The following is a 12,928-nucleotide window of genomic DNA, read 5'->3' as shown; positions in this document are numbered from 1 at the left end:
CACAATTTCTGGACAAATTCGTGCTTTAGGGCAGGAGTGTACAAATATTTTTAGTCGGGGGCCACATTGGGGTAAAAATTTGGGCCAGTCCAATTCATCTAAATGTTATATTTATATCTATCTTTATATTTAAATTTGAAATAGTAAATGGTCTGCGTTTATATAACGCTTTACAAGTCAACGAAGACCTCCCGAAGCGCTCTACAATGTGCTTCACACTTACCCATTCACACACACACTTACACACCAATAGCGGCCATGCAGCCATGCAAGGCTGCCGACCTGCTTATTGGTGGCATTCGAGATTCAGTGTCTTGCCCAAAGACACTTCGACATATAACATGGAGGAGTCGGGAATCGAACCTGCGATCTCTTGATTCCCAAGACGAGCGCTCTACCTCCTGAGCTAATGTCGCCCTTAAACTTAATAAACTTACTCTCATCAAATGCTCCTTTCTGTCGTAGTATTTCTGTATTATAGGATTACTGTAGCAGTATTTTTGTAGTATTTACATAATACTGTTTTCCTAGTATTTCTCTAGTATTTTGTAGTATTACTGCAGTAGTTTTTTTACAATATCTCTGTTGTATTTTTGTAGTATTTTGTAGTATACTGTACATTTTTGTAGTATCATTGTAATTTTTAGAGTATTTCTGTAGTAGTATTTTTGCAGTATTTCTACAGTTTTTTTATAATATTTCTGCAGCATTTTATTGTATTTCCCTAGTATGTTTCTAGTAGTAACTAATATTTTGTAGTAATACTGTAGATATTATATTATACAGGGAGTGCAGAATTATTAGGCAAATGAGTATTTTGACCACATCATCCTCTTTATGCATGTTGTCTTACTCCAAGCTGTATAGGCTCGAAAGCCTACTACCAATTAAGCATATCAGGTGATGTGTATCTCTGTAATGAGAAGGGGTGTGGTCTAATGACATCAACACCCTATATCAGGTGTGCATAATTATTAGGCAACTTCCTTTCCTTTGGAAAAATGGGTCAGAAGAGGGACTTGACAGGCTCTGAAAAGTCAAAAATAGTGAGATATCTTGCAGAGGGATGCAGCACTCTTAAAATTGCCAAGCTTCTGAAGCGTGATCATCGAACAATCAAGCGTTACATTCAAAATAGTCAACAGGGTCGCAAGAAGCGTGTAGAAAAACCAAGGCGCAAAATAACTGCCCGTGAACTGAGAAAAGTCAAGCGTACAGCTGCCAAGATGCCACTTGCCACCAGTTTTGCCATATTTCAGAGCTGCAACATCACTGGAGTGCCCAAAAGCACAAGGTGTGCAATACTCAGAGACATGGCCAAGGTAAGAAAGGCTGAAAAACGACCACCACTGAACAAGACACACAAGCTGAAACGTCAAGACTGGGCCAAGAAAAATCTCAAGACGGATATTTCTAAGGTTTTATGGACTGATGAAATGAGAGTGAGTCTTGATGGGCCAGATGGATGGGCCCGTGGCTGGATCGGTAAAGGGCAGAGAGCTCCAGTCCGCCTCAGACGCCAGCAAGGTGGAGGTGGGGTACTGGTATGGGCTGGTATCATCAAAGATGAGCTTGTGGGGCCTTTTCGGGTTGAGGATGGACTCAAGCTCAACTCCCAGTCCTACTGCCAGTTTCTGGAAGACACCTTCTTCAAGCAGTGGTACAGGAAGAAGTCCGCATCCTTCAAGAAAAACATGATTTTCATGCAGGACAACGCTCGATCACACGCATCCAAGTACTCCACAGCGTGGCTGGCAAGAAAGGGTCTAAAAGAAGAAAAACTAATGACATGGCCTCCTTGTTCACCTGATCTGAACCCCATAGAGAACCTGTGGTCCCTCATCAAATGTGAGATTTACAAGGAGGGAAAACAGTACACCTCTCTGAACAGTGTTTGGGAGGCTGTGGTTGCTGCTGCACGCAATGTTGATCGTGAACAGATCAAAGCACTGACAGAATCCATGGATGGCAGGCTTTTGAGTGTCCTTGCAAAGAAAGGTGGCTATATTGGTCACTGATTTGCTTTTGTTTTGTTTTTGAATGTCAGAAATGTATATTTGTGAATGTTGAGCTGTTATATTGGTTTCCCTGATGAAAATAAATAATTAAAATGGGTATACATTTGTTTTTTGTTAAGTTGCCTAATAATTATGCACAGTAATAGTCACCTGCACACACAGATATCCTCCTAAAATAGCTAAAACTAAAAAAGCCCCACTCCAACTTCCAAAATATTCAGCTTTGATATTAATGAGACTTTTGGGTTCATTAAGAACATGGTTGTTGTTCAATAATAAAATTTATCCTCAAAAATACAACTTGCCTAATAATTCTGCACTCCCTGTATATTGTAGCATTTCTGTAGTAGTATTTTTGTAGTATTTCTATCATGGAATGTTTTTTGTAGTATTATTTTGTAGTATACTGTACATTTTTGTAGTATTGTTGTAAATTTATTTTTTCTAGTATTTCTGTCGTACTTTTTCTGCAGTATTTCTGCAGTATTTTTGTAATATTTCTGCAGCATTTTATTGAATTTCTGTAGTAGTATTTTTGTAGTATTTCCATAGTGGTATGTTTGTAGTAGTATTATTTTGTCGTCTACTGTACATTTTTGAAGTATCGTTGTTAATGTAATTTTTCTAGTATTTCTGTAGTAGTATTTTTGCAGTATTTCTACAGTATTTTTGTAATATTGCTGCAGCATTTTATTGTATTTCCGTAGTATTTTTCTAGTAGTAACTCTAGTATTTTGTAAAAATACTGTAGATATTTTATTATACATTGTGGTATTTCAATAGTAGATTTATGTAGTATTTCTGTAGTATATTTGTAATTTTTCTGCATTTTTGGTAGAATGTCTATAGTACATTTAGTATTCCTTTAATAGTATGTCTGTATTAGTATTTTTGTAGTATTGCTGTAGTATATTTTTTTCTTTTAAGTATAAAAGCAAAATACTATTGGTTCCATGTTTTAAGCACTAAATTCAATATTTAGTTTTGTAGTATTTTTGTGGTATTACTGCAGTATTTGTTATTTCGCTCTTATTTCATTTATCTACTGTAGTAGTATTTCTGTAATATTAATGTGTTATTTTCTTTTACTCTTTCTGTAATATTATTTCAATGATATTGTATTGCATTTTTGCCGTATGTCCAAAGTACTGTTTTTGTTGAATTTCTGTCGTAGTAATACCCTAGTATCTATGTAGGATTATCTCTGTCCTATTTTGTACTATTACTTTAGATGTTTTTTTTAATTATTTTTGTAGTATTTCTGCAGCATTTATGTAATAGTTATGTCGTATTCTGTAGTATGTTCGTATATTTTGTAGTATTTTTACCATTTTTGTTTGGTGGCCCCGATGTAAAAAGCCTGTAGTTTTTTCGACCCTTGCTATTGTGAAAGACTTTTATGCTAATCCCGTTTCGGAGGAAGGACATTTGGAGTCTCCTTGGCTGTCATTGTTGTGTTGTCACCATTTTCCCAAACATTTTTTTGTGAAATATTATCATTTAGAGGAAAAGCCGTCAGGTTTTAAAAGGACTTGATCCCCTTTTCCAGACATATTCTCCGAGGATTAGGCGGGGAGGCCCTAGTAAAGTACCCATAATCAAATCAAAATAAAAAGCCCCCATCACAATGGAGAACGCCCGCATTTCAATGCAATACTTCTCAGGGGATTTGTCCCAGGGTGGTGTAATAGTTCTTGTGTGCGTGTGTTGTATACAGTGTTGGGTCCGTTACTGAAATAAAAAAGAAATTATCAACAGTTACTAGTTCGTTCATTTCAAGAGTAATTGCGTTATCCCCACCCCATGATTACTGACACCCAAAATTAGCGCCTCACTCTGAAAGTAACTTTGTACTTACAAATTACCGTATATACTTACATTGAAGCTGACTGCCTAAAACTGCTTAAAAATCGCCATATAATACAATGAATAGAATAAAACGTGTACACCTGTGGAAGCAGTGAACCGTTCATATTTTCTGGCTTATGCATTCTCGAGAAATTGCAAATGAAAATTACCTAAGACACTTCATATACAATTTGTTTGTTTTTTATCTTCAAACCACTCGATTTCCTTCCATATTTCTGGGTAATGTCCGAGACGTTTTTTTCTTCAGCATGGTATATTGCCAACATAATTTTACAAATGAAAAGTTTACAATTTACCACTCTTTTACTGAAATTTTTACTGAAAAATGAATACGCCTTGTCGGATTGAGTGCTGATCTTCATGTATAATATAGTTGAGTAACATAGTAACACACCAAGCAGTAACAACAGTAGGGTTACAAAATTCTATTAAAAACGCTTTACAGCACTACTTACAGTACAAAGATTCAGCAGGGAAAAATTAAAATTTCTATCTATGCTTTCCTTTGTTTTAGTAACCGTTGTGCTGCTGGTGGATGGAGGATTGTGTGTTAGTTATTGAGTAAAGGATGTACCGGCTAAGAACAGAACATATTGGAATTCATAATCAGCATTCTTAAAGTATCCGAGTAACGCACCATGTTGTAACGACAATTAAGATACTATTTTTTATGAAAATTGTGTTACAGAACACGTTACAGAGAAAAGTAATTGTGTTCCTTTGCAACGCGCTGGTCCCTAAATTGGTATTTGCCGTGTTTTAGTGCACAACATTGTCTCTGACAGCCTGGTGATTTTCTATCAGCTCTCATTGGAGTGAAAACGGAGCTTTTAGAGGCAAAATGAAGGGCTTTAAGTGCGCCTTAGGAAAGCCTCTGGCTTGCCAGCCACACAGCTCACCGGGGTAGCAAGAAAGCGTTTACGGCAGATTAAAGCTCGTCTCTGGCGTTTTTCCCAAAGTCGGCCTTAAAGCTCGCCAATCGTTCCTGGGGCCCAGCGGCAACCCGCTGCGAAGGAAAATGTCGCCTGGGCAATGTCCGGCGATCATTTGTGGCCTTCGAGTCGCGATTAACTCTTTCAGTTCCAGACCAGTAAATATATCTGATGTATATAGCAGTCAGGAGTAGTATATTTTTATTAATATTTACCATACTATCAAGGTGCATCATATTACCCCCAAATATATTATTTTTCCATTTATTTTTCATATATAAGGTGTACTGGACTTTTTGGCGCACAAAATTAAAACTAAAAAAAGGGATACCGTATTAATTGCAGGCAAACAAGGAGTCATTACTTCCAGGACTGTCCAGTGAATTGAACCGTGTAAAATATTTACTCCAAAACACACGATTATGCCGACAGATTAAAAGAAATCCACCTTAAAAAAATTCTGCTTCGTTGGGCATTCCTTGTTGTAATACGTTCATTTCACTGCATAATTTACATTTACAAATAAACAGACTTGTAAAATTATTCCCAATATGGCTGTTAGCCTCTGTCCTTTTGATTGACACCACTCCCGGTCAATAGGCTATTTGTCACAGGCTGCATATCGCATTAGCCTATAAAAGACTGTATTGTTAACCAAGATTGCCTTTTTTTAGCTTTAAATATCTTCAGCCATTAGTGACCGAATGAAATGATGATTGACACTTAGGTTACACAATTTTTCAATGTATATTCAAATCAAAATAAACGTGCATAAATAAATACAACTTGGATCCATTTCTATTCACCATTAATAGGCGCATGTATGCACATTCATTGATTGACTTCTGGAAAGTGTGGTAAAACATTTACAACTCTTTGAAAATGTCTAAAACGGCGGCCAAGGTAAAATATGCATTTGCAAAGGTTTTATTGTTGAAAAGTGATCCTCTACAAATGGCCATTTTTTTAATACGTCTAAACCTTCCCTCCGAAAATGTGTCAAATGCAATGCTTAGTTTTTCAGATTCTGATCAGATTTGACAAGGTACTAGGTAAGGCTTAAAGCTATTGACTCGATGGCTTTCCAGCTAAGATGCCCATACTGCACGCATCTACAGGCATTTGATTGCAAAAAATAAAATAAAAACCTTCTATTTCTGTGCGGTCCAACTTAGATTACTTAATGTTAGTAGCACTTGGCATGATTATTTCAGTTTGGGAAAAAACTTCAGTGTTACCGTATTTTCCGCACTATAGGGCGCACCGGGTTATAGGGCGCACCCCCAAAAAATTGTTTGTGGTCCTATATCTTCCATAGATAAGGCGCACCGGATTATAAGGCTCTACAATGGGAACGTCGACAAAACAGTCAGATAGTTCAGTCCAACTTATTACCCCCTTAACATTCCGAAAGCTTCCAAAGAAGCAAATACGTGTCGTAGACACGTGCGGATGCGGTGTCCGTACGATGTCACTCAAATGCATCGTTCCAAATATCATTCAGAAGGTTAAAGTCTTGGGATTCAAGAAAAGCCAACCATTCCTTAGTTTCTATTCTCTTTTTCGCTCACAACTTTACTGTGCATATGACAATAAACACTTGGAATTGAGTTTAATTTAAAAAAAGACCCATCACAGAAACATCGATATCACTCCGAAACAAGATACTAGGAAAATATATAGCCGGAGTAGCTCACCGAAGTCGTTGTGTTCAATAATAATGTGCAACCATGGTCCTCTTATATCCGTGAGTGTAGTAGATCCAGGAGAAAAAAATATTTACAAATACAGAATAGTAAAACATGCTTTCTCTATGCCGTAGACAACCAACCAAACTTGCTATTCACATTCATCTTTTTCGGCCAATTGCAGGCTTTGTTTGGTCCCTTTAGCCTATGCAAGCCCGTAAATGATAAAAAGGATCCGCCCCCTTTACCTCCGAATAACTTTAGCCAATAGTGATCGATTCAACTGATGATTGACACATCTTTTTCGGCCAATTGCAGGGTTTGTTTTGCCCCTTTAGCCTATACGAGCCTGTAAATGATAAAAAGGATCCGCCCCCTTTACCTCCGAATAACTTTAGCCAATAGTGATTGATTCAAATGATGATTGACACATTGGTTAGCCAATGAAACGCCGGTATATAAATCCCATCATACACCGCGGACTACTTCACGTTCGGGGGAAAATCTAGTCGGCGGCTGTTGCATTAGTTGCAAGACTTTGCGACACACCATTGAGCCACATATAAGGTGCACTGTATTATAAGGCGCATGGTCAGCTTTTGAAAAAAATTGAGACTTTTAGGTGCGCCTTTTAGTGCGGAAAATACGGTACCATTCAAAATAGACCAAAACGGTCCATATTACCGATTCAAGAACAGCATTCAAATTACTTTGGATGGGGATTTTAGGCAAATTTTACAGGAACGTGAAGGGTTTAATAATACAGAATGTCCCTTTAAAGCATTGCTCTTATATGAGCATGGCAGGGATTTCAAACGCAGTTTGGCCCTGAGGCCGGATCCAGACTTTCTATTTTTAGGCGGGCCGGAAAAAATAATTACCTTATAAAGCGATGATTGTAAAAAGCACGGCCTTTGTTTGAATCATATTTCCCTCTGTCTTTTGGGAATATTTGTTTAATTTACTACTAATAGGTTTATAGGTTAGCAGACACTCAAAATAAGGTGAGGAGACAATGGATTTTAAACTTGCAAGAAGAACAGGAGAGGACCTTCTGATAAAAAAATTCCAACCTGTTCTAAAAGGTCCTCCTCTGAGCTCTTTCTGTTAACTAAATCTCCTAGATAACAAAAAGCAGCTGCCCTAATGTGATTGGAGTTAATGGATAGCAACATCATTGGCAGATAATGACAATAATGTAAACGGTGCATAATAATCAATGAGCAACAGTGTGGTTTAATGGTCAAAATAACCAGGATCTTATGAAATCTCCTTTATAGGTTTTTCAAATATTATTGTGGTGTAATAAAACTCAATAAACGTCTTCAATTGACAAAGCTACAGTGGAGTTAACAAAGATAATTTGTCTTCTTCAGGAAATTACCCTCGGCCATCCAACTACGGGCCTACAAACGCCAACTACGGGGTCTCCGGCCCGGGTACGAACCACAGCCAGGCCATGAACGCAAGTAGCCCTGTGCACGGCCATGGCCCTGGTCAACCCATCCCGGCATCACGCAATAACGGACCGGGGAACCATAACAGAGCGTACCCACCTGTGGCACCAAGCTCCCCCGGCATGCCCCAGCCTGCAGGACCAGGAATGGGACCACCAGCTTCAGGCAATTCTAACCGCAAAGCGCCGGATGTGGCCAGCTCTGCAGGATCAATCAATGCAATGCACAGCAGGTAACCACAACTGACAACATCTAAATCAAGGGGTCTACAACCTTTTTGAGACCGAGGGCAACTTCAGAGGCACATAGTAACACAAAGGGCACCTTGATAACACACTACCGAAACCAGAATTTTAATTTTCTATCTCACTGATATTTTAGTGATTTTTAATGATTAATAATTATTCATAATGATTCAACAAGGGAGGAAACAGATAAACTTCAACATTGGAAATCAGTAATTTAAGATGATTTGGTTTCCCAAGTAAAATACAAAACAACTACACTTCAAATAAGCTTACCATTGTTCTAATTGTAAGCATTTTTATCACAGCTTTGCAGGAAAATATTCTTAAAATGAGTAAAACTATCTCCCATCGAATGGGATTTTTTTGTTTCTCCTAAATATCTAAAAATAAGAAATGATATTCTTAAAACAAGCAAAATTTTCCCCCAAAATGACCAAGAATGTGTTTTTGTTTTGGAACATGATTTTGATCAGGTACAAAAATTACCTGGTGCTCCTAAAAACCACATTGTGTCATAATTTTGCTGTTTTATGAAAAACACCGTGAAAATATGTTAAAATTTGCCAAACTGGTAGCATCTTTGAAAGAAGAATCTAAATCTCTGGCTGAGTTACATTTTTTGGGAAAATTAGAATGTCTTTTGCTCACATTATGCAAAGAGAAACTGCTGACTTTGAGGTTTGAGTAAAATAGTGGGTTTTTTTATTGAATTGTTTACTCCTCATTACTATCAAGTCTATTTGTATGGCCCTTTATCACAAAGACTCTCAAAGGGCTGCACAGAACACACATTATTGCAAACTACAGACTATTGTGACACCATCCCCTGATCTAAAACCCACATGAGGGCAAGGAAAAACTCAAAAAACTCAACTTGAGGAAAATGAAGAAACCTTGAGATGGGACCGCACATGAGGTAATAACGGATGTTGCAATAACAAATACAGTGGAACCTCGGTTCTCGACCATAATCCGTTCCAGAACCTTGTTCGAGAACCGATTTGTTCAATCACCGAAATCATTTTTCCCATTAAAAATAATTTAAATCGTTTTAATCCGTTCCAACACCCTGAATGTTTACGATGAATGTTTAACGTAAACATGAAGCTAACCCAGGCTAATCGTACGTTCGTACGTTATCGTAATCTTCCGTACGAAAGATTACGCTAACATGAACGTGTTAAAATAAAAAAATCAGGTCGTTTACAAGTCATTTAGCACCACAAGTGGCTAGCGCTTCATTGGAAAGGGGGCTCCGTTCCAACACCCTGAATTTTGGGCTCAGTTCCAACACCCTGAATGTTTACCTGAATGTTTAACGTAATCATAAAGCTAACCCAGGCTAATCGTACATTCGCCTTATCGTAATCTTCCGTACGAAAGTTTACGCTAACACGAACGTGTAAAAAAAAAAGATAAAGAAAAGTGGTGGTCAGCAGAAGGCGCATGCTGTATTCCTTAGTAAGATCGGAAACTCGCACACCTTTCATATTTAGCTATTTTGTCTTTCTTAAAGGCAATAGTTGTACGAACAACTTTTCTTTTTTCACCTGTCCTGCTGGCACCGACCTTCTTCGGAGGCATAGTTAGGGGCTAAAACACTTCGTTCACCGATATTAAAAGCGAAAGCAAAAAGAGGCAAGTGCGCACGTGATAACAGTTGGTCACGAGGGGTGGGGGCGATCTACACGTTCTACACCCGTACGCCACTCAGCATCGCACTCTAGCGTACGTAGTCACGCATTACCGGCGTTCGAACTCCGAATTTTTGACCGAACAGCGAAGCAAGAATTTCTCGAAATTTTTGGTCGAACTCCGATTTGTTTGAACTGAGAGGCGTTTGAAAACCGAGGTTCCACTGTAATACACAGATATTGTTAACATGGAATATAGGTCATTCATAAGCTATAGAATAGAAGTGTGTTTTAAGCCTAGATTTAAACAGTTCCACTGAGGTTGCAGAACGAATTTCAGGGGGCACAGCATTCCACAGAATCGAGGCCCGAATGGAGAAAGCTTTTTTGGCTCTTGGGATCACAAGTAGACCAGAATTTTCATAGCATAGGCCACTGCTAACAGCAAGTATTTCCCCTCTCACATCAATTCCCATTATGAGGGGCCTCTGAGCAAAAGAGTTGTTTCCCATGTGTGCCACACTCGTACCAGCCATTTGTCAACGATCCCTGTTTTCACCAAACTAGTAAAAATCCAGACATTTTGATAGCAGACGCTGTACACCAAGTGTCATCCTTTGCAGAGGGAGAAATGATAGCTTAGGTGAAGACAAGAACGCCTCTCTGTCGAGACATAAAAAGACAACGTAAACCATTGGTTTCACGATGAAAACTCTTGAGACAGCCCGAGCCGCCGAGCAACTTCACGCGGATGCACAGCACTTTGATGCAATAACTGTATACGAGTTCAGGGATGTGATTTTTCCATCGGGGTTGAATATATATTTAGTGTTGTGCTGCGGGGGTGTAAACTCGTACTGAACCTAGCGAGGGAAACCTGCGCAAACACAGCCGCCTTGAGAGGGTGACTTTGTTTTCTACTGCAGGTACCTGGCTGCCCCAAAGTCAGCTGGAAAATTGGAAGTTTTTGTATAAATTTAAAACAGAGATGGCAACAAAAGGATTTTCTAATATGTTGTAGGGGGAAACATTAGTCTAAACATGGCCTTTTTATTAAGTCTAGAGTAGTCAGGTCATGTGTATTGAATAGTCATGGGCTTAATCACAAGTTTCAAAAGGCTTCACAGACCAAATACTATTGCAAACTACAGACTTTTATTACACTATCCCCTGATCTAGAACCTACATGAGGGCAAGGAAAAACTCAAAAACCTCAACATGAGGAAAATGAAGAAACCTTGAGGTAATCCCTTCTTCCAAGATGACCAGGCTGCAATGAGTGTTGCATTAGTAAACATCCATCAATCCATCCATTATCTGCACCGATTATCCTAAGTAGGGTCGGGGGGTGCTGGAGCCCATCCCAGCTATCTTCAGGCAGCGGGCAAGGGACACCCTGAACTGGTTGCCAGCCAGTCGCAAGGCTCACAGGGACAGACAATTCGCTCGCTCATTCAAACCTAGGGACAATTTGGACCGGCCAATTAACCTGACATGTATGTTTTTGGAATGTGGGAGTGCCTGGAGGAAACCCACGCAAGCATGAGGAGAACATGCAAACTCCACACAGGAGGTTCGATGTCATGAACCTCAGAACTGTGCCGCACACCCGCTAACCACTGTTCCACCGTGCTGCCCACCCACCACCCCACTTATGAAAAAGATTTCCAATACGTTGGCATGCACGGATGCAGCAGCTCTTAACTCTCCCATTTAGAGAAGATAAACATCCAAATCCATCCATTATCTACAACGCTTATCGTCACTAGGGTCCAAGCTATCTTCGGGCAGTCAGCAGGGGACACCCTGAACTGGTTGCGAGCTAGTCGCAGGGAACACAGGGACAGACATCTCGCTCGCTCATTCACACCTAGGGACAATTTGGACCAGCCAATTAACTTGACATGTATGTTTTTGAAATGTGGGAGGAAACCAGAGTGCCCGGAGGAAACCCACGCATGCACGGGGAGAACATGCAAACTCCACACAGGAGATTCGATCTCATGAACCTCAGAACTGTGCCGCACACCCGCTAACCACTGCGTCACCGTGCTGCCCGCATTCATAAACAATAAAATTAAAATTACAGATAAAAGAAGTAAGGTATAATATGAAATGAAAATATATATGTTGTATTTGTCGCACTATGAGGCGCTGGATTAGAAGGCTTACTCACAAAAAGATAGACTTTTGTGATATATTCTTCACATGTAAGGCACACTGGACTATAAGGCACATGGAATCAAAACAAAAGAGCCAAGGTTGCATAAAAATAAAAAAAATAAAAAACGATATTTGTGTTTGATGCGCACTCGTGTATAAAGCGCACCCCTAATTTTTTATTAAAAAACTGGTACAAAACTTTGTTTCACTTTTTCTCAACTCGAACTTTGCATTTGGATGTAATGGGAATTGAACCCAAAATATATCTATGATCACAACAAAACTACTGGGTCACTAGTTATGGGTATAACATTAGATCTCATCCTTACACTTTTTTATGGTACCAGAGACCAAGGGGCACCTTAAAATTAGTGTGATAATGAGATAAATTATAATGCCTTTTGGTATGTCATCCGTCTCACTAGTAGTCGAGTGGTTAGGATTTAACGCTCTTACTGCCGCTATTTGGGTTTGTTTCCCATCGCAACCAATGTTTTATGATTTTGGTCAGCGATATTTTTTCACTGATTAATTGTTGCACAAATAGGGTAAAACCTTGTGTATAACACGCACCCTAAATGTACGTTATACAAGAAAAAATACGGTACATTTCATTTAAAATAATTTATAGTATTTCAAAGAACCTGAATTAACATTATGCCATCTGGTTTAACTACTAAAAGTAATGTTAGCAACATGTAAATCACAAGATGGCACTCAAGGAGTACTCTATGCAGTATGTTTTTCAAAGGTAGAACAGTTACTGTATGCAGTATAATTTAACAAGAATTCAAACAAGAGTACGATGTTTTTTTACAAAATATTACTATAAACAAGAATCTTCATTCACGTGATCAGAAAACATTTCATACTGAAAGGTGCTGTCCGGAATTTGAAACTTCTGCAATTTTAAAAGCAG

The 12,928-nt window shown here is 38.8% G+C and overlaps 1 protein-coding gene across 1 annotated transcript in view; it reads left to right on the top strand.

Moving 5' to 3' along the window:
- arid1b (AT-rich interaction domain 1B) overlaps window positions 1-12,928 on the top strand; it is a 361,695-nt gene that overhangs the window by 285,309 nt on the left and 63,458 nt on the right. The window contains exon 8 of the mRNA XM_088354727.1: window positions 7,884-8,196. Coding sequence (XP_088210853.1) covers window positions 7,884-8,196 — 313 coding nt within the window. The remainder of the gene's footprint in view (window positions 1-7,883; window positions 8,197-12,928) is intronic.

This window comes from Urocampus carinirostris, chromosome 15, assembly GCF_059441175.1.
Source record: "Urocampus carinirostris isolate Australia breed hairy pipefish chromosome 15, RoL_Ucar_1.0, whole genome shotgun sequence".
Lineage (NCBI taxonomy): Eukaryota > Metazoa > Chordata > Actinopteri > Syngnathiformes > Syngnathidae > Urocampus > Urocampus carinirostris.
This window is presented reverse-complemented; position numbering and strand designations above follow the sequence as displayed.